Source organism: Petaurus breviceps, unplaced genomic scaffold (assembly GCF_028583685.1).
Source record: "Petaurus breviceps papuanus isolate PSGF00001 unplaced genomic scaffold, PetGlider_PUasm1.0 173, whole genome shotgun sequence".
NCBI classification, from domain to species: domain Eukaryota; kingdom Metazoa; phylum Chordata; class Mammalia; order Diprotodontia; family Petauridae; genus Petaurus; species Petaurus breviceps.
In genome coordinates this window covers 895539-918047 of record NW_027185759.1, presented here as the reverse complement: position 1 = coordinate 918047, position 22509 = coordinate 895539, and the positions used below count along the sequence as shown (strand labels likewise).

At 53.8% G+C, this 22509-nt stretch overlaps 1 protein-coding gene across 3 annotated transcripts in view; it reads right to left on the bottom strand.

Moving 5' to 3' along the window:
• The window catches only part of ZZEF1 (zinc finger ZZ-type and EF-hand domain containing 1), a 58930-nt gene that overhangs the window by 10122 nt on the left and 26299 nt on the right, over positions 1-22509 (bottom strand). For 2 of the 3 annotated variants that reach the window (XM_069083259.1, XM_069083258.1), the window contains exons 32-50: positions 21302-21431; positions 21065-21203; positions 14396-14561; positions 14039-14301; positions 12841-12947; positions 12413-12515; positions 9873-9997; positions 8741-9018; positions 8349-8523; positions 8103-8235; positions 7438-7634; positions 6677-6796; positions 6373-6537; positions 5248-5348; positions 4551-4686; positions 4100-4459; positions 3853-3996; positions 3323-3491; positions 912-1010 (exon numbers count right to left, since the gene is read on the bottom strand). In XM_069083259.1, coding sequence (XP_068939360.1) covers positions 912-1010; positions 3323-3491; positions 3853-3996; positions 4100-4459; positions 4551-4686; positions 5248-5348; positions 6373-6537; positions 6677-6796; positions 7438-7634; positions 8103-8235; positions 8349-8523; positions 8741-9018; positions 9873-9997; positions 12413-12515; positions 12841-12947; positions 14039-14301; positions 14396-14561; positions 21065-21203; positions 21302-21431 — 3110 coding nt within the window. Of the gene's footprint in view, positions 1-911; positions 1011-1556; positions 2606-3322; positions 3492-3852; positions 3997-4099; positions 4460-4550; positions 4687-5247; positions 5349-6372; positions 6538-6676; positions 6797-7437; positions 7635-8102; positions 8236-8348; positions 8524-8740; positions 9019-9872; positions 9998-12412; positions 12516-12840; positions 12948-14038; positions 14302-14395; positions 14562-21064; positions 21204-21301; positions 21432-22509 lie in introns of those variants that run through there. The other variant, XM_069083260.1, reaches the window with a different exon arrangement.

Here is a 22509-nt window from a genome sequence, read left to right as displayed (position 1 = left end):
CGAGGACGGCAGAGGCTGGGGCAGGAAGGTGGACCAGATGGTCACGAAATCATAACGAAGTCACCCTGGTCAGAACAGGAGGAGGAGGAGAGCCTGTGGCCCATGGGCAGGCTAGGAGGCAACTGGGAATGTGGGCCTGCGGGGGGAGGGGGGGGGGGGGTGCTGGCTCAGTAATAGAGACAGAGAGAAGGGGGAGGGGAAGGGCCTCCGGAGGGCATGCCTGGCGTCCAGAAGTAGCCTGCCGCTCTCCAGGCCCACATTCCCAGTTGCCTCCTAGCCTGCCCATGGGCCACAGGCCCCGCCTCCTCTCCTGTCACCTCTTATCCAACCAGTGGCTGATTTCTGTCCATTTAATGACCATCACATTTTTGGCACCCGTCTCATTCCCTTCTCTCCATTCCCTCTTAGGGCACATCATCTTTAATGGTGAACACCCAGAAACAACAGATAAGGGGACGGCCACACACAGAGGTTACTAACATAATGGTTGACTACAATCCACACAAAATACACCCAGGCCTCTATTACTCTTTCTGCCCATTAATTGTCAAAGGGCCAGCAAAAGCTGCATGTGACAAAGTGGGGGCGCAGAAGGAATGGGGGTCTGGCCCAAGACAAGCAGCCAGCATATATCACAGGCAGGAGAGGCTGGAGCCAGGCCCCGTGGGCGGGGCCACACTCCCCGGCCTCTCAAAGACTTGCTTGACCAGAAGCCCTTCTGGACAGTTTGTCCAGTGACAAGCCATGACTAAAAAACCATTTAAAGACATCACCCTGAGAAGTGAGAAGGCTGGTCAGTCAACCATCCCCTCCCTGGACTGCTAAGCTGAGGACAGAAGAGGCGGCAGCGTGAGTCTGTTCTGTACAGGGGGCCCTCCAGGTAGGATCTCTGGGTCAGGGATGGCACCCACCTGTCTGAAATCTGCCGAGATGGCCCGCAGTCACGGTGAACTTGTAGCCCCACTCTGTGTTGCTCATATCAGATGTGAATCTGTAGTAAAGCGTGTCTCCTGCGTGAGCCAAGAGCCAGAAGCAGAGGTGAGGCCTGCTGGAGACTCCCTCCGCCAGGGGTCACCCAGCTCTGCCCACCTTGGGACAGTCTCCTATGAGCAGGCCCCAGCCCCGTCCTGCGGCCACGTGAGCTCACAGGACCTGCGGGGACCCTACATCCCCCTACCTAGACACCCCCCTGAATGGCGGGCTGAACCTAACACTGCTGCAAGGAGGTCATGAGTGGAGTGTCCTGGAAATAGCAGAGGCCTGGGCTCGAGATCCTACTCTGGCATGTACTAGCTAGCTATGGGACAAGCCCAAGGCAGCCTCCTCACATGGAGAACTAAAGGCAGCATTCCATAGGAAGCACAGTAATGGCAATGGGCATTTGAAGATCTTCCCTGCCCCCTGATAGACCTAGCGGGGAATTTGTGGATCTTCCCTGCTTTGAAAGTAAACTCTGCCCCCAACAGGCTAAATGTAGTCGCTTGGGCATGTGTGGCGGGAGGAGTTTGCTGAAGGGCAGAGCAGAGCCATAGGAAGCGGAGAGCCAGAGCTGGAGAGGGGGTGGGAGAGAGAAGAGCTCAGGAAAGGAGATAGAGAGGTTTGTGAGTAAAGACTGATCTTGTACTGGTTTGTGGGAAGGCTGAAGGATGGCATGGCTCTCTGTTATTTTGGTTTATTAGCTCCTTTGCTACTTTGATAGAATTGACATACTGGTTTTGGGATTCAGTTTTCTGGTGTCTAAATAAATGCCTCGGTTCTGTCCTCTATACGGAGAGTTTGTTACATTTTGTGATCGACAACTATATGGAACTATTTATAGTCACTGTTGGTGACTGGCACTACATTTGGCATCACGAACAGGATCGTGAAATATCAGACCTCTCGTTGGAGGCAGAAGGGATTTAGAAGAAATGGCCCAGGATGGGAGGATTAGCCTTATGCCTCCCTAGCAAGAGAGTGATCTAAAAGTACAGGGCTCTGTGAAAACTGGGAACAGAGGCTGCAGCAGCAGGAACCTAGAGATTTAGAAACATGTCTGCAAAGAACACCACTAAAACCTGGGAGAGCTGGGGGCAGCGAGTAGAAGGGCTGGGTTTTACTAACAGGCCACCCTGCTGTGTGTAAGAGCAGAGACACGCGGTTACAAAAGTTGGCTAAGTGCCAGGATTCGAGCCCCCCTTTAGAAGAGCGAGCCGAGCCGTGTCTCAGGCGGTGGAAGAACGAACGGGAGAGTCTCAGCTGGAAGCACAGAGGCCGTTGTGCACTTGGCTCAGAAAAAGAGGAAAGAAAGTAACAGGAGGAAAGCCCGGACAGCTTTGGGAGAGGGAGCCTAGTTACTATGACAACTGCCAGGCAAGTGCGCTGTGTACCAAGTGATACGTTGTTACCAAGTGATACGTTGTTTCAGGTGAAGCCTTTACAGGGCCAGAAGCCGGCCCCACACTGAGAAGGAGCCAGGAGACTCAGGAAGTTTGGCAAGCAGTGTTTAAGGAGATACTTGAGGATTTCACTCAGCAGGAGATCCCGGATACTTTCAGCAGATTCACCCAAAGGATGGGAGAGTCCTTAGGGTCTTGGATGGTAAGAATCAGGGACGAAGGAGCTGCTGGGGTAGTGATGGATTGTTCGAACTGCTTGAAATTTGTAAGTTTTTGTCCGAATCCTTTTGCTACTTTCTAGTCAACTGGGTCCTGAGGGTTGTGATGTCTCTAATCCTGGCGGAGGCCGTATGTACCCTGAGGGGAGGCTTTGTTTGGGGGCTCACTCTGGGAAGACTTGTTTGATTTGTCCAGATGAGACTCTGGGCAGCCCTTGAGCCCCTGGCTTTGAAAACCTAGATGTTGGAGCTTCCCTCTCTGGTGACTAACTGTATATAAGTGATGGTCTAGAAGCCAGAAGCCCTGTCTGTTGGTCTGCTGAACTGTATTTTCTCTGTCTGCTTGTAACTTCTGTTTGTATTCTCTGAAGTTCAGGGTGCTGACTTTTTCTCCTGAACTAGGTAAGTGATACATGTTTGATTAAAGTAAGATTGTTAACCCCTTTTTTAGAGCCTCTGCTAGCAGCCATCCTGAGTATGCTGGTGTGCTTGCTGCTACAAGCCCCTACGCCGTTTCTGGGAGAAGGAAGTGCCCCGGCTTAAGGGAAAGTGCACTAGACTTGGGGTGGCCAGAGCAGCACAAGCGTGGGCGACTGAACCGTTCAGGCCTCAACATCTAAGTCAGCCCTCCTGCTGCCTGGCACCTGTAAAACCTCCCAGTGCTGCACCAAGTGCAGAATCTCTCTGTGGGGCCTGGGAAGGAGGCAGGAGGCATGGCTTGACTACCTGGGAGCTCGAAGTCTGTCCACTTCTGCGAGGAGCCGCTGAAGCTGCGACGGTCCTGCTGCAAGTCGCTGCTGCTGGACACAGTGAGTTCATCGCAGCCCTCCTCAGTGCTGCACCGCGGGTCAAACTTCACCGCGAGGTAGATGGCGCCAGGGATGTGAACTCTGTCCTGGGAGGGCACGAGAGTGAGTAGGGGAGGTCTCCCACGTGCACCCTCCCTATGGACGCTCGGCTGGCCCGGGGCAGGGAGGGGCCGGGCACTGGTCAGACCCCTCTGCACGGGCCCCAACCCCTCCCCCCCCACTCTCAGACACCTGCACCCCCAGCCTTCCTGCCTGGGATGCTCCTTGTTACCCCTGCAGGGCAGGGCCAGCCGCTTCAGGGCCTCAGCACAATCTCTTCCCTGCTTCCCACCAGTTCCCCTTCTCTGGGACTTCTCAGGGGCTATCTTCTTTTGATCGGCCTGTTGGAGCCCGGCAGTCCGGCGCTCTCCCTGCCCCTCTCCCCACTCTGGCCTTGCCTGCACGCACCTCGAAGGTGGTGTTGTTTTTGTACGGGTGCTTGGACTCGCGTGCCTGCACAGCCGTCCCTGGCTCCTCCATGAAGTGGCAGGCCGTGAGCGCCACGGGGCCCAGCATGTCCTCACTGCAGCCACAGAGCACTTTGTGCAGGATCTGCGAGAGACGGGCAGGTCGGGGAAGGCGGCCCGCCAGCCAGGAGCAGAGCGGAGCGAGGGGAGGGGTGTGGGCCCCAGCCTTTAGCCCTCCTGCCCCTTACCTCCTCCCACAGCTGGGTCTCCTCCAGCTGCATCAGCATGTCCAGGATGTAAGCCATCTGGGCTGGGCTGCTGAGCTCCAGGACGTCTGCTGTGATAGGCATGGACTCCGGCCACTGGGCGAGGAGGGAGGCTAGCACGTGCCGAGCATAGAGGACAGCTGTGGCCTCATTCACACGGCAGAGGTAGGCACGGGCGGTGCCTTTGGCCCGGGAGCCCAGCTCCTTGTGTAGGAGCCCAGCGCTCTTTACCCGGCGCTGCTTGGCGTAGCTGAGCTGCAAGTCACCCTCAGTGCTGGCAATGAGCTTCTGGGTCACAGGGTCGGACTCTTCAGTCGCTCGGTCACAGGTCACAGGCTTCGACTGCAACACAGAGCCCGCCGTCAAGCCCCTGCCCTGCTGGCCTCTCCAGGGCCCCGCACCGCCAGCAGAGCCCAAGGCCCAGGCCACCCACCCAGCACGGCAGAACCGGCACATCTGTGTCCACAGCCCTCGAGGCTGCCGCTTCCAGCCGCAGGCGCTTCCGAGGCTGCCATTTCTGGGCGAGGCTCTGGATCTGCTCATCAGTGGTGATCACCCCCCCCTCAAACCTGCAGAGAAGGGCGCGCCACACGGCTGAGCATGCCACGCGGCTGAGCACACTGGGCCTGGGGCCAGAAACGAGCTCAGATACAGACCCGGGCACATCCTGGCAGGGTGACCCCCCTCCCCCCAGCAAGTCACATCACTGCTGCCTGACACCGCCATTTCCATGTACAGATGAGTACAATGGGGCTTCTACCCACAAAGCGCTTAGGCAACCCTGGGGGGGCCATCCTGGATGAGCCAGAGTATTTCTGCGGCCACAGGCTCTTTCCAAGAGCCCAACTCTGTTCTCCTCCCTGCGTCCCAAGGGTCCCAAGTCGGGGCCTGCTTGACCGACCTTCTTGGTCCCAGGATGGGGAAGGGATCCATGAAGGCTCAGTGACCGAGCCAGCATCAGGACCCACGTCCCCTCCTCCAATACAAGTTGGTCTCTAGGGGCAGGCTCCCAGGTGCCCCCCTCCAATGAGAGCTCCCTGAGGACACTCCCAGGTATCCCCCCAGAAGGGTCCCAGGATGTCTCAACATTTGTGTGGGCCCTGCCCCACAACTGTCCTTGGTTTCCTGACCTCTTCTGAACCTCCAGAAAGAAGGAGTCAGTCTTCTTCATCTGAAGCTCATACATGGCCCGGAGGACAGGTAAGGGGGCGTTCAGGGTGTCCTGAGTCATCTGCAGAGTCAAGGCAAGGAGAATGGAGGAAAAAGGGAAGAGGAAGGAAGGGAGGAAGAGAAGGGAGAGGAGAGAGAGAAAAAGGAAGAATAAAGAAGGGAGAGGAGGAAGGGAGGGAGAAATGAAAGGAGAGAGAAAAGGAGGGAGAGAAAAGGAGGGAGAGAGAAGGAAGGGAGGGAGGAGAGAAAAGAAGAGAGGGGAGAGGAGGAAAAAGAGGGAGAAAAGGAAGGAGAGAGAGGAAGGAAGGGAAGAAGGAAGGGAAGGGAGGGAAGGAGGGGGAGAGAGGGAGAAAAGGAGAGAGAAGGGAAGAAGAAAGGGAGGAGAGAAAGAGAAGAGAGAGAGAGAAATGAAAGGAGGAAGGAGAGAAAGGCAAAGAAAAAGAAAAGGGGTTTGCATTTGAGTTCCTGCCCAAAGGCTGAGGAGGATGGAGACCTCCTGGGAGTGAGCTAACCATGGCCCCTTCTGGTAATCCAAACGTTAATGCAGATTTAGAAAATGCAAGCTGACCAATGATCGGGGTGAAATGTCGGGATGAAAACACAGGTTCCCACCTTATACCACGGGAGAGACCACAGGGAGCACGTGACAAGCTGCCTCCCTCCTGCAGGGCAGCATGGCCCACTGGATGGAGCAGGGCTCTCAGAGGCACTCTGGGAGATTCTGGGGGGCAGGACCTGACCTGCCTGGTGCTTCAGCTCCTTAGGGGCACTCCTCTTGCCTGCCCCAAACCCCCAAGCCCCCCAAATTAATTAGCTACTTCAATCCATGATCCATTCCACAGCCACGAATGCCAAGGGAGGCCAGGGGCCCAGGCTCCAGTCAGGAAGCGGAGGTCTGAAGGGTGGTTGGCATTGCTTGGCTCTGACTGCACGGTCTCAACTAAGCAGGCAGAGCCAGGATGCACTGGGGTAGACCTCACACTCAGGTTCCCCTGGCTCTGAGTGCATCAATCTCTCAACAGAAGTAATGATGCTCATCAGGGAGCCAACACCCTGCTGCATAGCAGGGGCAGGAAGGAACGTACCAGGAAACAGACCTTGGTGGCCTCGTCCAGGCCCTCGAGTGGGTCGGGCTTGCTCAGCCCCATGTCCCCTGGAGGGCTGCCTGGCTGCAGAGGCCCAGCCCCAGGCTCCTGCTGGGCCCTGCTGCTCAGCTCCTTCTTGGATGAGTACAACAGGATGGACAGGATCTGCCACGAGAAAAGCCGAGGCCAGCCTGAGACAAAGCCCGGCACAGGGGCCAGCTCCAGCCCCTCTGCCCCCGCTGCGGGGCAGGGCTCCCTGCTTGGGAGGCCACGATGCCCACCTTGCGCTGTCCCAGGCCCTCACCTCCAAGTCACGCAGGAGCCATGTTTTACTGAAACCGGTGCCTCGGCTGCATTTCTTCACCAACAGCTTCAGGAACCCTGACTCCAGGAAGACCGCCTGGATTCCTTCGACACTGTTCACCTGCCATGGGGAGGACAAGATGTTGATCCCGGAAAGCCTGGTGGGGCCACCACTGGGTCACAGAGCCATAGTCCAGATGCCCTTGGGATGCATGGACTGGCCCCAGTTCTCTCACACATCCACGTACATGCACACACTCTCATAATCATACATGCACACGTATAATCACAGTTACACTCATTCATAAATGCACACAATTATACTTACAACCACACACACACAATCACATGTACACATGATCACATGCAGTCACACAATCACATGTACACGTGATCACATGCAGTCGCACACGCCTCCTCACACCTGGCCCACAGTTCTCTCACACATCCACGTACACGCACAGACTCTCACAGTCATACACGTACACACATAATCACAATTACACTCATTCACAAACTCACACGATTATACTTACAACCACACACGCACACAATCACATGTACACATGATCACACACAGTCACACATGCATAATCACAATCACAGTCACAAACGCACACGATTATACTTACAACCACACACACAATCACATGTACACATGATCACATACAGTCACACACAATCACATGTACACATGATCACACACGCACACGCCCCCTCACCCCTGGCCCGCAGTTTCTCGCCAGGGGCCCTACCTCTCACCTTCAGAGTTCCGTACAGGCCTTTGAGAGCCAAGGACAGCACCCACGTGGCCTCGACGGCCTCCGGGCAGCCGCGGTCCAGGCTGCTGCGCAGCAGCTGGCTACTGATGGAAGTGAAGTACTGTAGATGGGAGCTCAGTGGTGCGGATGAGGCCACGTTTCCTTGGCCACATGGCCGTACCAGCTGGCAGTCTTTGACTGAAATGACGAGGAGAGGGAATCATGGGGAGGCCCCGCCGCCCTCTCTGCCTCTCCCTCATCCAGACACCTCCCAGGCTGGGGGTGTTACGCCAGACCCCCCTCGTCTCTGGGGAGCGTTGGCTCCATCCACGCTCTAAGTGCCCTGAAGGCAGGACCTATTTCTCTTTGTTTCTCAGTCCCTGACTGATGAGAGCACCAGCCCGATGACCACCTGCCTCAGGCCCTTTCTAGTCAAGTCCGGCCAAATCCGGTTCTCTCGGAGCCCGTGTCCTCATCTGTAAGACAGGACCGTTGGGGAAGTGAGTAAAGGCCCAAGCCCAGCTCTGGGCCAATCTTGGCTATTGCTGTGACCGCTGGCCTGACGTACGTCCCAAGCCTGTGCTGGGCAAATGAAAGGGGAATCCTTTGGGGAGCCCACAGCTCTCTCTGCTCTCCCACCCTCAGACCGCGAGTCACAGGCAGAACCTGTGTTCCGTTTGCGGGTCTTGACGTCCACGACCACAGCCCGGCTCTTCTCCGTGAAGTGCTTCAGGACAATCACGTCGTGAGGCTCGTTGGCGTTGTCCAAGTACACAGAGCGCGCACCCACGCACAGCACCTGGGAGACGGAGAGCCGTGATGCAGCCGACAAGCCGCCTCCCCACCCGGCCTTCCAGCTGCCCTTCACGCTCCTCGGGCGTCCCGCTCCGGGGCTGGCGGAGGGAGACTCACCTCAGGAAACCCCACGAGTACAAGCAGTGTGAAGATGTTGGTGTGCTTCAGCTGGAAGGGCAGCTGCTTCAGGCAATGCTCCGTGAAAGCCGCCACCACGCCACACCAGCCAGGGCAGCTGTGCAAGGTGCGCAGGATGTCTGCCATGGAGCACGCCCAGTCCAGGCCCACACGGCTGCCAGACCGACAGAAAGGGGCGGTGACAGATGCCAGGCTCACCTGACCCGCCACCCCACAGTGGGCTCTGGGGAAGCTGCTGGGGGCTAGCATACACAGACACCGTGAGGACAGGGCTCCTCTCCACCGCAATGACTGTCTGGGTAACTGATTTTATAAAAAAAACAAGGCCCAATGAACCAAAGTGATGCTGGCATATGTGCCTCAGAGGTTACCTGTCCAGGCACACGGCTCCCAGGCTGAAAAGCAGGTGGACCGTCTTCCAGCCCTCAGGCACAGCAGATTCGTCCGCTGCCGAAAACAGGGTGTGTTTGGCCGACAGGGCCGTGATCACTGCAGCATCCACCTGTGCTGGCAAGAGCCGGACGATGAACTGACCCAGCAGGCCCAGGGTTAAGTGGGAGGTCTCATTCAGGTGACCTGCATTCGAGATCACCACTTGGAACATCAGGGGTAGAATATGTTCCAGGTTTGCCCAGGAGATGGTGGAGCCCTGTAAGAAGGAAGGGGGTACCCATCACACCCAGGAAAGGCAGGTAAGCACCAGCTGTGCCCAGCTGCTGACCACCCAAGGTGGGCTGGGCCTGGGCCCCGGGAGAATCTGCCTCCCTAAGCTACAGAAAAGGGATAGTGGCTCAGCCTCTATGGCTGGGCAGGGAATGAATCTGCAAAGGCAGACGTGTGGAGAACGGCTTCTGTACCTGCAGAAGGCAGACAGGCATGGGAGGCGGGAGGGGGGGGTCAAGGGACAGCTTCCATGGGGCAAGGACACCACTCAAATGCAGGGCTGTTTTCACATGAAGGCCAAACCCTCAGCAAGACACCAAATAGCTGCTCACCTCAAATTTATTAGTTTTTAAGACACAAGTTGACGTAAAAACACTTGCTTTCTACAATACTTGATTAAAATTCAAAATACTGATGCCCTCTATCCACAGACACAGCTACAAGGCCACAGTCAGCAGCCAAGTCTATGCACCCAAACATCTCCCTGGACAGGTGTGGAACTCCACGGTCTCCCCCGTTATCTGTCCACTGGAGGGGTTTGAGTAAAGCCTGGGGCCACAGAGACGCAGCAAGCCATTCCTCCTAAGAAGCCACAGCCAGTGATGGCCAATGAATCAATGCATGGCCAGCACACACCCAGCCGAACCTCAGTCTCTATTACAGGCTGACGAGCCCCTCCTCTCCCTTGGCTCCCCAGGATGCCCAAGATTCACTCCTGATTTACAGGAAGATCTCAGAAAAAGACAGAGAGCGGCTTGCACATGGAGCCAATTCCTTCAACTGCTCCAATGGTCTGGACAGCCCACCCTCCGTCCCGCCACTGTCCCCCAGGCTTCTCACTGATTGTAAAGGAGGCAACATGGCAGCCAGCAACCCCAAGATTCTCTTCTGGGAACATTCTGCAAAGATGTGCTCAGGGCTCAGGGATGCAATTCCTTCCTCCACAGTCTTCAAAGGGGAAGTTCCTGTATTGAAGAAGCAGGTAACTAGAGACTTAGGAAAATGCCAGTCACTCCAGGGATGCCATTACAGACGAGCCACCTGCCCTAAGTGCCAGTAGGTGCTGTGCCCACCCAGCCCCTGGCTCTCCAAGGCCAGGCTGCAGCCCCAGTAGGCTCGGCCGAGGCAGCACGACCTCCTGGATGGCCCTGCCCAGCAACAGCCTGGGTCTGCTCCCCAAAGAGCAGAGAGCAGAGGCCAGGACGCTCATCCCTGGCCAGCCACCTGGCAGCAGCACCCTTGGCCAGTGAAAACAACGTGTCCAGGAGGCACACTTTGGGGCTGTGGTGACAGCAGCCAAGCAGCAGCAAAAGGGACCCAGGGGGATAAGAATCAAGCCTGGCCTTGTGCCAACTGAGGCAGAGTCAAGTTCAATGACAACAACGTGGTCAAGGCAGCACCCGGCCCTCGGTGCCTGACAAAGGCAGAGCTGAGCAGAGGAACCACAGCGTATGTGTGGGCAGCCAGTGGGGTCTCAGCTCTCATGGAACATGCCTGCACAGGACAAGGGTTTAGTCCTGGAGAGGAGGAGAAAGAGGACTGAAGGGGAAGACGATGCAAGCCAAGCGTGGAGGACCAGGGGTGCCTGTGCCATCTGCCTCAGATGCCTGGCTGAGGCCCAAAGAAGGAAGACAGGTCCCTCCCAGAACAAGAGAGAGGCATCCATGGAGGACCACGTGCTCACTGGCATCCCTGCCATGTCAGGACTAACAAGGAAGGCCTTTGGCACCAGTTGGCCCCCTGAACAGTCAGCCCAGGACAGCAGGTGGTGAGAGGTCTCCATGGGGCACAAGGTTTGGTCAGGACTCTGGAGTCCTGATTGGGGAAACCCTTGGGTGGCAGCCCCGCAGCGGCAGAGAGCTCAGAGAACAGGGGCAGGGGGAGGGGGGCTCAGCAAGGGTACGAGTGCTCCACCTAGGGTCTGGGGCGGGGAGGGGCCTGCAACCAGGCTGGCCGGCCCAGGCACTGTTGGGCTCCAGCGGGGTAACCAGAGTCAGAACCGGAGGAAAGGCGAGGCTTTCAGCAGGGAGCCTGTGGCGAGGTGAGCCCAGCCCCCTCCTCAGTGCCCAGCTCGGGCACCCCCTTGCACACAGAGCCTTTCCTCCCCAGTTAGCTCTACTGAGCCAGCTGGGCTCCCTCTGAGTTTCCTCCCATTCATACACGGCATACCAGGGGGTGAGGACTGCTTCGTTTTCACATGCCCAGCCCCGAGCACCTTGTAGGCCCCTGACAGACTTGTGGCCTGTCTGGATGACTAGTAACCCGGTCCTCCACAAAGCCGAATGACATGGAGGGGGACAGGTTCCCAACGGGCAGGACCCAGGCCTTGTTTCCACATGGAGATCTCTCCCAGGACCCACCAGGGCCCTGAAAACATAAGCCCTGGAGGGAGGAGGGAAAGAAGGAGGAAGGAAAAGATGGAGAAAGAGGGAAGGAAGGAGGGAAAGAAGGTAAGGAGGGAGCAAGGAAGGGAAAGGAAGGTAGTTAGGAAGGGAGGGAAAAAGGGAGGAAGGGAGAGCTCCCTGGGTGATCTGGGATGATGGAGATACCCAGGGCAGGGCTGGAGGGGCAGAGGGTAGGAAGGCTCATCAGAACAGGAATCGGGTCAGAAGGCAGTGTGTAGGGACAGCCTGGAGATCACAATCCAGGGGCTCCCTCAGGCAAGCCAGAAACAAGCATCTCCATGCCCCACTCGGTGCCCACTGTTTTCCGTGGCACAGGGTGGTTCCAGTTGGTGGGGGGCTTATCTTCAGGCAGCAGCCAGCAAGGATGGAAGAAGAGAAGCAGGGCCCACAGAGGGCTGTGCCTGGCCCAGGGGGACACAATGGCAGAAGGCAGCCACCTGGGACAGGACAGCAGGCGAGGCTCTTGGTTGAGAGGGGATGGGGGGGTGACAGGATGGCCCAGGTAACCTCAATGTGTTCTGGACCTTTGGGGGAAGGTGGTGATGCCAGGTTCTAAGTGGACAGGGCAAGACAGGAAGGGAAGAGGGTGTGGCTAGTGCAGGGGGTCGGCCTGGCCTGGCCGCCCACCAGACCACCCTTTCCCCCTATCCTGTTCAGATAAATGCCCAGGGATCTGAGCCCATCCCATTTCAGGGAGCCCTAGCATAAGATCACCTTTATCACGCCCAAGCTTGGTCTCAAACGTGGCCCGGCATGCCACGAGGCCGGCTTGTCCCCAGCTCTCTACAGATGAATGTTTCCCACCCCCACAAAATGTCCCATGTCCTCAAGGACATGGAACAAGGGCCTGGCCTACAACAGGCCACCTCTGGGCACACACTGGACAAGCAAAGAGAAGAGAGGCTGGAGAGGAATGACCAGCTACCATCAGCATCACACAATGGACCGCAGCAAGAGGTGGGAAATGACCTCTACCTGGAAGGCCTGGGACATCAGCGGCCTCAGGGGAGGCTCGGCCCGACAGTGCCTGGTTTCCATCCCCTGACGAGAGCAGTTCGTGGCACGCGTCTCCTTGGCCCTAAAACCAGAAGGAAAGCAAGTGAAGAGAGCTCTGTGGCCAAGGAAATGCATCAGATGCCGCCGACTTCTTTCACGAGGGGCCAATGCCGCCAGGACACCGGTCCCCGGCGGCCAGCCCCTCCCTCTGATGCAGCCCCTCCTGTCCCAGGCTGCAGGGAATGTGGGCACCAAGAGCTTCCTCACAGCCGTGACCTTGCCCTCGTCCAGGAACCAAATACGCCAACCCAGCAGCCTCCAAGTTAAGAAGCACTCCTTGGCTTCTGAGGAGGCGTATGGGTGGTGCCCCTCCCTGAAGGCTCCTGGCAGGTGGGCGCCTCACTTACCTGGTATGCCTTGCCCATCTCCTCGGTGGCTTTCTCCCCCACCATGTCCACAGCATCATCTAAAGAGCTAATGGTGATCATCTCACTTTCCGAGAAGGAGTCCCCATCTGCGAACACAGAGAAGAGAGAAGGTTGAGGTCAAGAAGCCGAGGGGAGGGCCGTGGCGGGGGCCCCGCGACCGGCTGCTCGTTTCCCAGCAGGGTTTGTGTTACACAGAGGCCCAGCATGGCCCCTTTCTGACACATGGTCCCCTTGCGATCCAAAGTCTACCCCCCATCATGTTGACATTACAGGATGAGGGATGGAAGGGTCTCTGCTGACTCTTCTGACAAGCTCAAGTTTGAGTGTGGCCGGGTGGAGAGAAAAGAAAGCCAAGAGCCTAACCCCATAGTCACGCATGTTCATGCTCAGCGCAGCCTCGATCGGAGTGGTCTGAGCCTCTGGACACTGCTCAGAGCCTGGGCCCGTCCCACTGCCTAGAGGGGATGCACGTGTGTGTGTGTGTGTGTGTGTGTGTGCGTGTGCGTATGCGTGCATGGAAGTGTGTGTGCCTGCCATCCCGCCTCCGGCATCCCCCAAAGCCTATCGGAGGTTTTCATGGCTGAAAATAGGCCTGCACGACCCACAGCTACGAAAGGATTTTCTCTACACACAGGATGTTCTCGTCTACATTTTTCATGGGCCACCTGAAACCCTTTGGCAGGCCATACACAGCCCAGAGACTGCAGGTTATGCAGGCCTGGCTTAACAGGATACCCCACAAACCCGGAGGCAGTTGCTGTGCCAGGACACTCTGGACGCCCAAATGGGGGGACACAGGTGAAAGCCTGGGTGACCAGGAGCTCCTGGATGCCTCCTGACAAGTCCTCAAGGGCCAAGTCTGATGCATCCTTGCACCAAGCGCCCAGGAATGATCTTTTCCCACATCTTGGGAGGCAGGAGGCAGTTTGCTCCTGTGACCCCTCGCCAGGATGCCCAGGGCCCCACAAGGCCCGCATGGAGTACCGCAGCCAGCAGCGGCCTGGGAAGACGGTCTTTTCAGATCATCTTTCGATTGTCGCATTTCCATTAAACTGTTCCCCTACACAATGAACATTCCACACCACGCCAGGATGCTGAGGCAGGGTCCTCAGACCGTGCTGGGGGATACCCAGCACCAACAATATGGTTTTGGGGAGTGGGGAAGGCAGGACCTCACCTCTGGTCCGCTGTGCCTTCACCAGGCAGTCCCCGATGAGCTGCAGACACTGACCCTGTAGGGCAGCCGCGGCCTGCTGGGCCTCAGCGCCCAGCCTCTCCCCTTCGACCTCGCCCCCACCGGCCAGGTCGGCGGTGTACAGCATCAGGGCAGCAAACAGCAGCCAGGAATAGTTGTGGATGTAGGGCTGGATAACCCTCTGGCGGTCACTGGTGCGAATCGTCACCATGGGGTAGACCGTGATGCCGTGGCTGGGCAAATGGCTGCAAAGGAAAGACCCGTGTGGCATAGGCTGGGCCACGGGGGACGGGGCCACAGGAGGCGGGCCACACCCGGCCAGGAACCCACGGGGAGTACCTGGCTGAGTGTTTCTTGGCTGAGTAGCATCCATAGCAGAGGTCGAAGTCGTCGCACACGTTGCAGTTCACCCTGCGGCCCACGATCACCCCTTGGCAGTGGTCGCAGGCGTATTCCATGTTCACCATCTCGTGGTCTTCCTCGTGGCCCTCGGGCTTCACTCCGCCTACAGGTGAGGCGGGGGGCATCAGACACTGCGACTCATGCAAGCTGGCCCATCCGAAACACAGGACAAGCCCAGGCTCCCTGCCTCGGAGCTCAGTCACACGGTAACGAGGGGAGGCTGGGGCCGGCCCAGTGCAGAGCTGGGCCTCCTGAGGTCGAGAGAGACCCCTGTGGACTCTCCCCCCAGACTCCCTGCAGTGGAGTAGCCCCCGCCCCCGCCCCACCTGTCCCCTTCTGCATCTGCATCCCCTAGGCCTAGCCTGGGCCCCGTGCCTGCAGCACCCTAAGCACCTCCTGCTCAACCTGCCCTGGTGGGACGCTGTGCCACTCAGCTCCCTCATGCCCACCCAAGCCCCAGCTCCTCCTCAGAGTCCAAGGTAGGGCACAGGGGCACACTGGCACGGACACCTGCCTGCACTCCTCAGGACCGTGTACAAACATGGAGCTGCTCAGAGGGCAGTGGGAATTTTCCTGCAGATGCAGTACCAGCATAGTGAACTGGACAGTGTGGATCCTGAGGCCATAAAGACCCAGATTCAAATCCACCCTCAGGCCTCAGGCAGCTGGAAAGCACCCACAGCACAAAAAAAAAGGTGCCAGGCAGTTGCAGTTCATTCCTCATTTGCCCAACTCCCTGCCAAGCGTGTGGATCCCACGGCAAGGGCAGGAGAAGTCCGTGCCTAAGAGCGCTCGGACATCTGGGAGGCCCTTGGAAAATACAACCCTGCCCAGGAGGTCCCAAGGGGACTACTTGTCTCCAGTTTACAGATTAGCACACTGAGGCTCAGAAGGTAAATGAACACCTTACTCAAAACAAGCTTCAAATCCGAATCTCTCTGGGTCCCAGTGAGGAATCCCCTGTAAAATGAGGGGGTGGGCTGGCTTCAATAACCTCTCAGGATCCTTCTAGATCAAAATCTAGGATTTCTGGGTTGTACAAGGAAGCCTCCCACAGAGAAGACCAGTACCAGGCAACGCTTCCCAGAGTCCTAAGAGCACCATGACAGGCGCTGGCTCCCTCTCAGGGCACCTTATGCATCTCTTGATGAGGCATCCCTGGGCAGAAAGAGACAGCTAGCAACCACTTATGCAAAGGAGACACCTGGAGAGAGAGGGACAAGGGGTGCAGGAAGGGGACATGCCCGACATGGCACCCCGACTTCTGATGGGGGTGATGGGCTGGGACTACACAGTCACCTTCCTGGTGATCTCACTTCCAAGGGACAGTACAGGCCCTGATCTTGACTGACAGCAACATTTATAGTCTGAGTCAAAGTGACAAAAACCCTGGGGAGGGAAAGCGTTGCCCCAGAGTCTCTGAGAGACAAGGACGAGGAAGCAGAGGGCAGGGCCAATGACAGGCTGAAGATGTGTTTCCAGCCCAAGGTGACTTAAGAGGTCAGCAGGAGAGGACTGTGACGGCGGTATAGGGGGCGCCAGCCCATAGACAACAAAAGGGAGCCTGGGGCTGGCACTGGGCACAAGACAATGGAGCAGCCACACAGCTTCTGCCCACTTTCAGCTCACAGTTCCCAGGCTGAACACACACAGACCCCCAGGAGAATCTCTAAAAACAGGAGCACAAAGAAGCCGCAAGCCTGGCACAGTGTCCCGAGGCGAGCAGAGCCCAACTTCAACATGAAGTTCAAAGTCAAGAAATAGCAACAAAGGAACCTGACCATAAAAAGCTACTATAGTGGCAGGTGAAGAGCCAGACACAAATGGAGAGCAGGCCAACAATGTCAAAAACTACAAGCAAAGCCTCAAAGAAAAATGATCACGGGACCCAAACCCAACAAGAATTCCAAGAAGAGTTCAAGAAAGAGAGAAGAATGGTAGAGGAAAAATTAAGGAAAGAAAAATTTTTTTAAATTGAAAAGATCCAAGGCAATTATGAAAAGAAAATTAATGGCTTGGTTAAAAAAAAAAAGGGCACTAGAAATACTAAAGGAAAAAAATACCTTAAAAAACAGAACTGGCCTAATAGCTCACTCAAGAAAACAATTCCTCAAAAATTAGAATTGGGTAAGTGAAAGCTAATGATTCCACGAGATATCAAGAAACAATAAAAGAAAATTTTTTTAATGAAGAAACAGAAGAAAATATGAAATATGTCATTGGAAAAACAACTGATCTGGAAAACTGATCAAAATGGGATAATTTAAGAATTACTGGATTGCCTAAAAGCCATGATTAAAAAAAGAGACTAGCCATCATTTTTCAAGAAAGTATCAAGGAAAGATTCACTGATATCTTACAGAGAATGTACTTCAGGCAGAAAGAAAGGAACCATTTAAATATTATGGAGACACAGTCAGGATCACAAAAGGTTTAGTAGCTTCCACATTCAAGGGGTTGGGATGTTTTCCAGAAAGCAAAACTGTGTATAATCCTCCCTGGGGAAAAAACAATGAACATTTAATGAAATGGAGGACTTTCAAGCATTCCTGATTAAAAAGATCAGAGCTGAAAAGAAATTTTGACTTCTCAAATATAAGACTTAAGAGAACCATAAAAGGATAAACAGGAAAGAGAAATCATAAAGGATTCAATAGAGTTAAACTGCTTACATTCCTATATATGAAGATGACACACAGAACCTCTGAGAACTTCAGTTAAAAGGGTTCTACATAGAAAGAGGGTGTGGGAGTGAGTCTATTATGTTTTAATGAAGGGTAAGAGAGGAATGAACTAAGAGAAAGGGGAAGGGAGAGAAATAATGGGGAAAATAACTCCATATAGAAAAGGTGTGCAAGGAAAAGCTATTAGAGTAGAAGGAGAAATGGGGGGGTGAGGGGGGGAGAGTTGGGCAGTACTTCCGGCTCCCTCTCATCTGAACTGGTTCAAAGATGAAAGAATACACACCCACACCCAAAAGGAAACAGGAAGGGAAGGGATAAAAGGGAGGGTAGATTAAGGATAACAATGGGCAGCAGCAAAAACAGATTTCTGAGAACAGAGTAAAAAAGAGACAGAAAATGATAAACAGAAGAAAACAGGATAGAGGGAAATACAAAGCTACCAGTCATAATTGTGAATGTGAATGGGATGAATTCACCCATAAAATGGAAGCAGATAGCAGAATGCATTAGAAATCAGCATCCAACAATATGCTGTTTACAAGAGATGCACCTGAAACAGAAACACACACACACACACACACAGTTAAAACAAGGGGCTGGACCAGAATCTCTTACAGTTCAGCTGAAATAAAAAAGACAGGGGCAGCAATCATGATCACAGACAAGGCAGAAACAGAAGTAGAACTAATTAGAAGAGATAATCAGAGAAACCATATTTTTCTAAAAAGTTCCGTAGACAATGAAGCAATAACAATATTAAAATGGCAGAACATCCAAATTAAAAAGAAAAGTTAAGTGAAAAAGTGAAACTATACTAATGCAGGACTTCAACAACTTTCCCCACTCAGAACTAGATAAATCTAACAATAAAACAAATAAAAAAAGTTAAGGAGACAAATAGAAGCTTAGAAAAGTTAGATATGATAGACATCTACAGAGAACTGAATGAGAATAGAAAGGGGTGTATCTTTTTCTCAGCAGTACATAGCATCTTCACAAAAACTGATCAAGGAAATCCTCACAAACAAATGCAGGAAAGTAGAAATGTTAAATGCACACTTTTTTGGACCATAATGCTGTAAAAATTACATTCAATGGAGGGCTTTGGAAGCATAAATTAAAAATTAGTTGGAAATGAAATAATCCTAAAAAGTGAGTAGATCAAAGAACAAATCACAGAAACAATCAATAATTTCATTAAAGATAATGACAATAATGAGACAATATACCAAAATTTGTGGGATGCAGCCAGAGAAGTACTTGGAGGAATTTTATATCCCTAAATGCATGTCAATAAGGAGAAAGAGCAGATCAATGAACTGAGCATGAAAATTAAAAAACAAAACAACCCTAGAAAAATAACAAATTAAAAATCTCCCCATTAAACACCAAAATAGAAATCCTGAGAATAAAAGGGTTAATGCAACTGAAAGTTTTAAAAAATGAATTAATAAATAAAACTAGGAGCTAGTTTTATGGAAAAAAAATAAACCATTGGTTAAATTAACCAAAAATTACTGGGAAAACTGGAAAGCATTTTGGTAGAGAAATTAGGCACTGGGCAACATCTCATACCATATACCAAGATCAGGTCAAAATGTGTAAATGATTTAGACAAAAAGAATGATATCATAAACAAATTATGAGAGCAATGAAAAATTTACCTGTCAGATTTACGGATAAGACAAGAATTTAGGAATAAAGGAGAGACAGAGTGCATTATGGGAAGTAAAATGGATAACTTTGATTACATGAAATTAAAAAGATCTTGCACAAACAAAAGCAATGCAGCCCAAATTAGAAGGAAATCGGGAAAACTGGGGAAAATTTTATACCAAGTTTCTCTGATAAAGGTCTCATTTCTCAACTATTAGGGAACTGAGCCAAATTTACAAATAGAAATCCTTCCCCAAATGATAAATGGTTAAAGGATATGAACAGGCAGCTTTCAGAAGAAGAAATGAAAACTATCAATAGTCACATAAAAATGCTCTCCCATCACTGCTCTGCAACACTGCCTCATATCCATCAAATTGGCTAACACAGCAGAAAAGCTAGAGGACAATTGTTGGAGGGTATATGGGAAAATATAGCACTTTCGGTAGAGTTGTGAGCTGATCAACCATTCTGGATTTGGAACCGTGGCCAAAGGGCTATGCCGACCCTTTGACCCAGCAATACTATTGCTTGGTCTGTATCCCAGAAAGAATAAAGAAAAGGGAAAAGGATCTACCTATACAAAAATATTTACAGCAACCCATTCTGTGGTGACAAGGAAATGAAAACTGAGGGGATGCCCATCAGACGGGTTGTGTTATATGGCTGTGATGGAATACTGTTGTGCTACGTAAGAAATGATGACAAGGATGATTTCAGAAAAGCCCGAGAGGACTCGCATGCCCTGATGAAGAGTGAAGTGGACAGAACCAGGGGAATGTTGCACACAACACTGCTAAACAAAGGCAGCTGTGAAAGGCGCAGCTATTCAATCAAGACCGTGATCCGAGGCAGTTCAAAGGAGCCTTGAGGAACCATTCTACCCAAGATGGGGTGAGCTCTGCACGCAGACTAAAGGGTGACTTCTCACTTGATTTTCTTGGCAACATGGCTAATATGGAAATGTGATCTGCATGACTTCACATGTGTCATTGTTATCATAGAGCTTGCCTTCTCTGTGGATGCAGGGAGGGCTGGAGAGATGGAAAAAAATTTGGAACTCAATACTTTTTAAAAATGAAAACTAAAAATAAATAATATAGGGTAAAGAAAAGACACACAGAAGGCCAAGGTCTACCTACAGCTCCATAAGCAAATCTCCAGAGACTGATGGGGTGGGAAGGGCAGCCGAGAGTCAGCCTGCAGGAGGAAGTGCCAGGGAGAGCCAGGGCATCCACGAGAAACCCACACAGATTCGACAGAGAAGTCAAGAGGAGTGTCCAAACCTCCAGCTGTGTCAGCGTGGCAAGGTGCACAGGGGGGCAGGCTCACTGTGGGGAATGGATGGAGGAATGACGAGAGAAGGGGAGGGAAGGAAAGGGGAAAGTAGAGAGGAAGGGGAAGGCAGAACTACCCCATCTTCTAGGGTGGGTCTCCTTGAGGATTAAGAAGATAGTCTTTCCAGAGCACCACAAATGGATGAGAGGCCTCCAGACCTCAGGCTAGGGGATAGAGAAAGGAAGAGATGAGAAAAATGAGCCCAGGCAAACACTTTGGCCCACGGTATGTAAGAGAGACTGGACATGAAAGAGGGGACGTGGCATTCACAAACGCCAACCCCAGCACAGTTGAGGAGTGGGGGCCATAGATGGTGGAAAGAGCTTCCAAACGAAAGGCCACTCGGCGGTCCTAAGGGCCACACCGGGTGCTTGGGGCAGGCAGGGTTCAGAGAATCCACAGTCCAGCTCCATCCGCCCTGGGCAGTGCCCAGACCCACTTCTGTGTGATGGTGCCCGCCCAAGGGCCGGGCCACAGCCTCTGTCCTCTGGAGCTCAGAGATGCAGCACAGCAATGACAGCCCACACCGTTTGCATGGCAGTGTGAGGTGGGTGATGGGATTCATCCTCTCCTCAGAGCCTAACGGCCCCAAGAAGACACTTCTCCCCAGTCATAGATGAAGAGCTGCCATGCTCAAGGTCCAAGCTAGAAAGGACAGACCCAAGACAGGCCTTCCTGACCCCATGTCCAGCACTCTGCTCCACCACAGTGATGAGAAGGGGCAGCCCAGGCTGGTGGGGTGGATCTGGCTCACTGGCAATGGCCTGGCATAGGAGAGTGCACAGACACATCCCTGATGCCCACCATGGAGGCACTTTCCCAAGCGGAATGCCCCTTACCCCCCACACCCTACAGAGGCAGGGTGCGGACTCAGCCACGGGTAGCCCAGATGGTGCAGGGCACTCTGCTCCCACCCAGGGAACCATACCCAAGAAACATGTCTTGCAGAGATCCATGTCATGACACTGGAGGCAGCGGTAGCGACGCCATGGGGCGATTTCATCACACCCATCACAGGAAATGTCCACGTTTAAGAGATCACAGTAGCGGGCGATGAACATGTGCATCTGCAATGCCAGAGACAGCACCACTGAGGAGGAGTGGCCGGGCACGCATCAAGGCCGCCCCCCCCCCCCTATGGCCGGGGGCCACCAGAGGCACGCACCTTCCTCTGCTTCTCTGAGTCCATCTGGGTGATCTTCTCATACCAGGCCTCAAACATCCCGTCCTGACACTCCTCCATCCACTCCGACGTCTCTCTGTAGGAGGCCAGCTCATCATCTTCGCTCCACTGGCTGAAAGGAGAGAATGCAGCGAGACAGGGCTCAGAGGTTGGCGTGACACAGTGCTCACACACACAAGGCACCCTTCAGCCCATCGGCAGGTCTCGATTAGGTGCCAAGCACTGAGGGTAACGTGACAGAAATTAAGCTGTCCCTGCCCTCCAGAGGCTTACACTCTACCAGAGGAGAAAACACACGGATGGTTCAGGAAATAAAAAAGAAGACAAAGTGATTCTGAGGGGGAAGGTACCAGCAGCTGGGGTGGGCAGGGGGTCAGAGATCACCCCCACACCCCCAGAACAGACAAGTTCTCAACTTGGGAGGGAGTTGGGAATGCCGAAAGGTAGAAACCAAGGAGAAATCAGCCTGCGCAAAAGCAAAGAAACCGGGCCAATCTGTGTACCGCTCAGAGTGTAAAGAGGACAAGGGAGGATCTGGTGGGGAAGGCAGTGGTGAGGAGAATGACGGGACCCCAGAGGCCCAAGCAATCAATGACACTGGCTGTGCAGAATGTCACCAGTGGACCTGCACTGCAGAAATGAGACCTGGGCAGCTAGAGGAGGGCGGGTCAGAACAGGACGGTCCAGAGGCAGGAACGCCAGGGAGGTCTGACCTTCAGCAGGCAGTTTTTTGGTCACGTGTAACTCAATGTAACTCTATTTGGGGTTTCTTGGCAGATACTGGAATCGTTTGCCATTTTGTTCTCTATTTTACAGATGAGGAAACTGAGGCAGACAGGGTGAACTGCCCAGAGTCACACAGCTAGGAAGCGTCTGAGGCTGAATTTGAACTCAGGGAAATGAGTCTTCCCGATTCCAAACCTGGTGCTCTGTGCAAGTGCCCCCTGGCTGCCTTGTCAGCTCTCTGCAGCATGCCCTGGCTGCCTCATCAGCTCTCTGTGTACCACAGCGCCCCCTGGCTGCCCCTTCAGCTCTCTGTGCACCAAAGTGCCCCCTGGCTGCCCCTTCAGCTCTAATCAGCTCTCTGTGCACCACGGCGCCCCCTAGCTGCCTCATCAGCTCTCTGTGCACCACAGCGCCCCCTGGCTGCCCCTTCAGCTCTCTGTGCACCAAAGTGCCCCCTGGCTGCC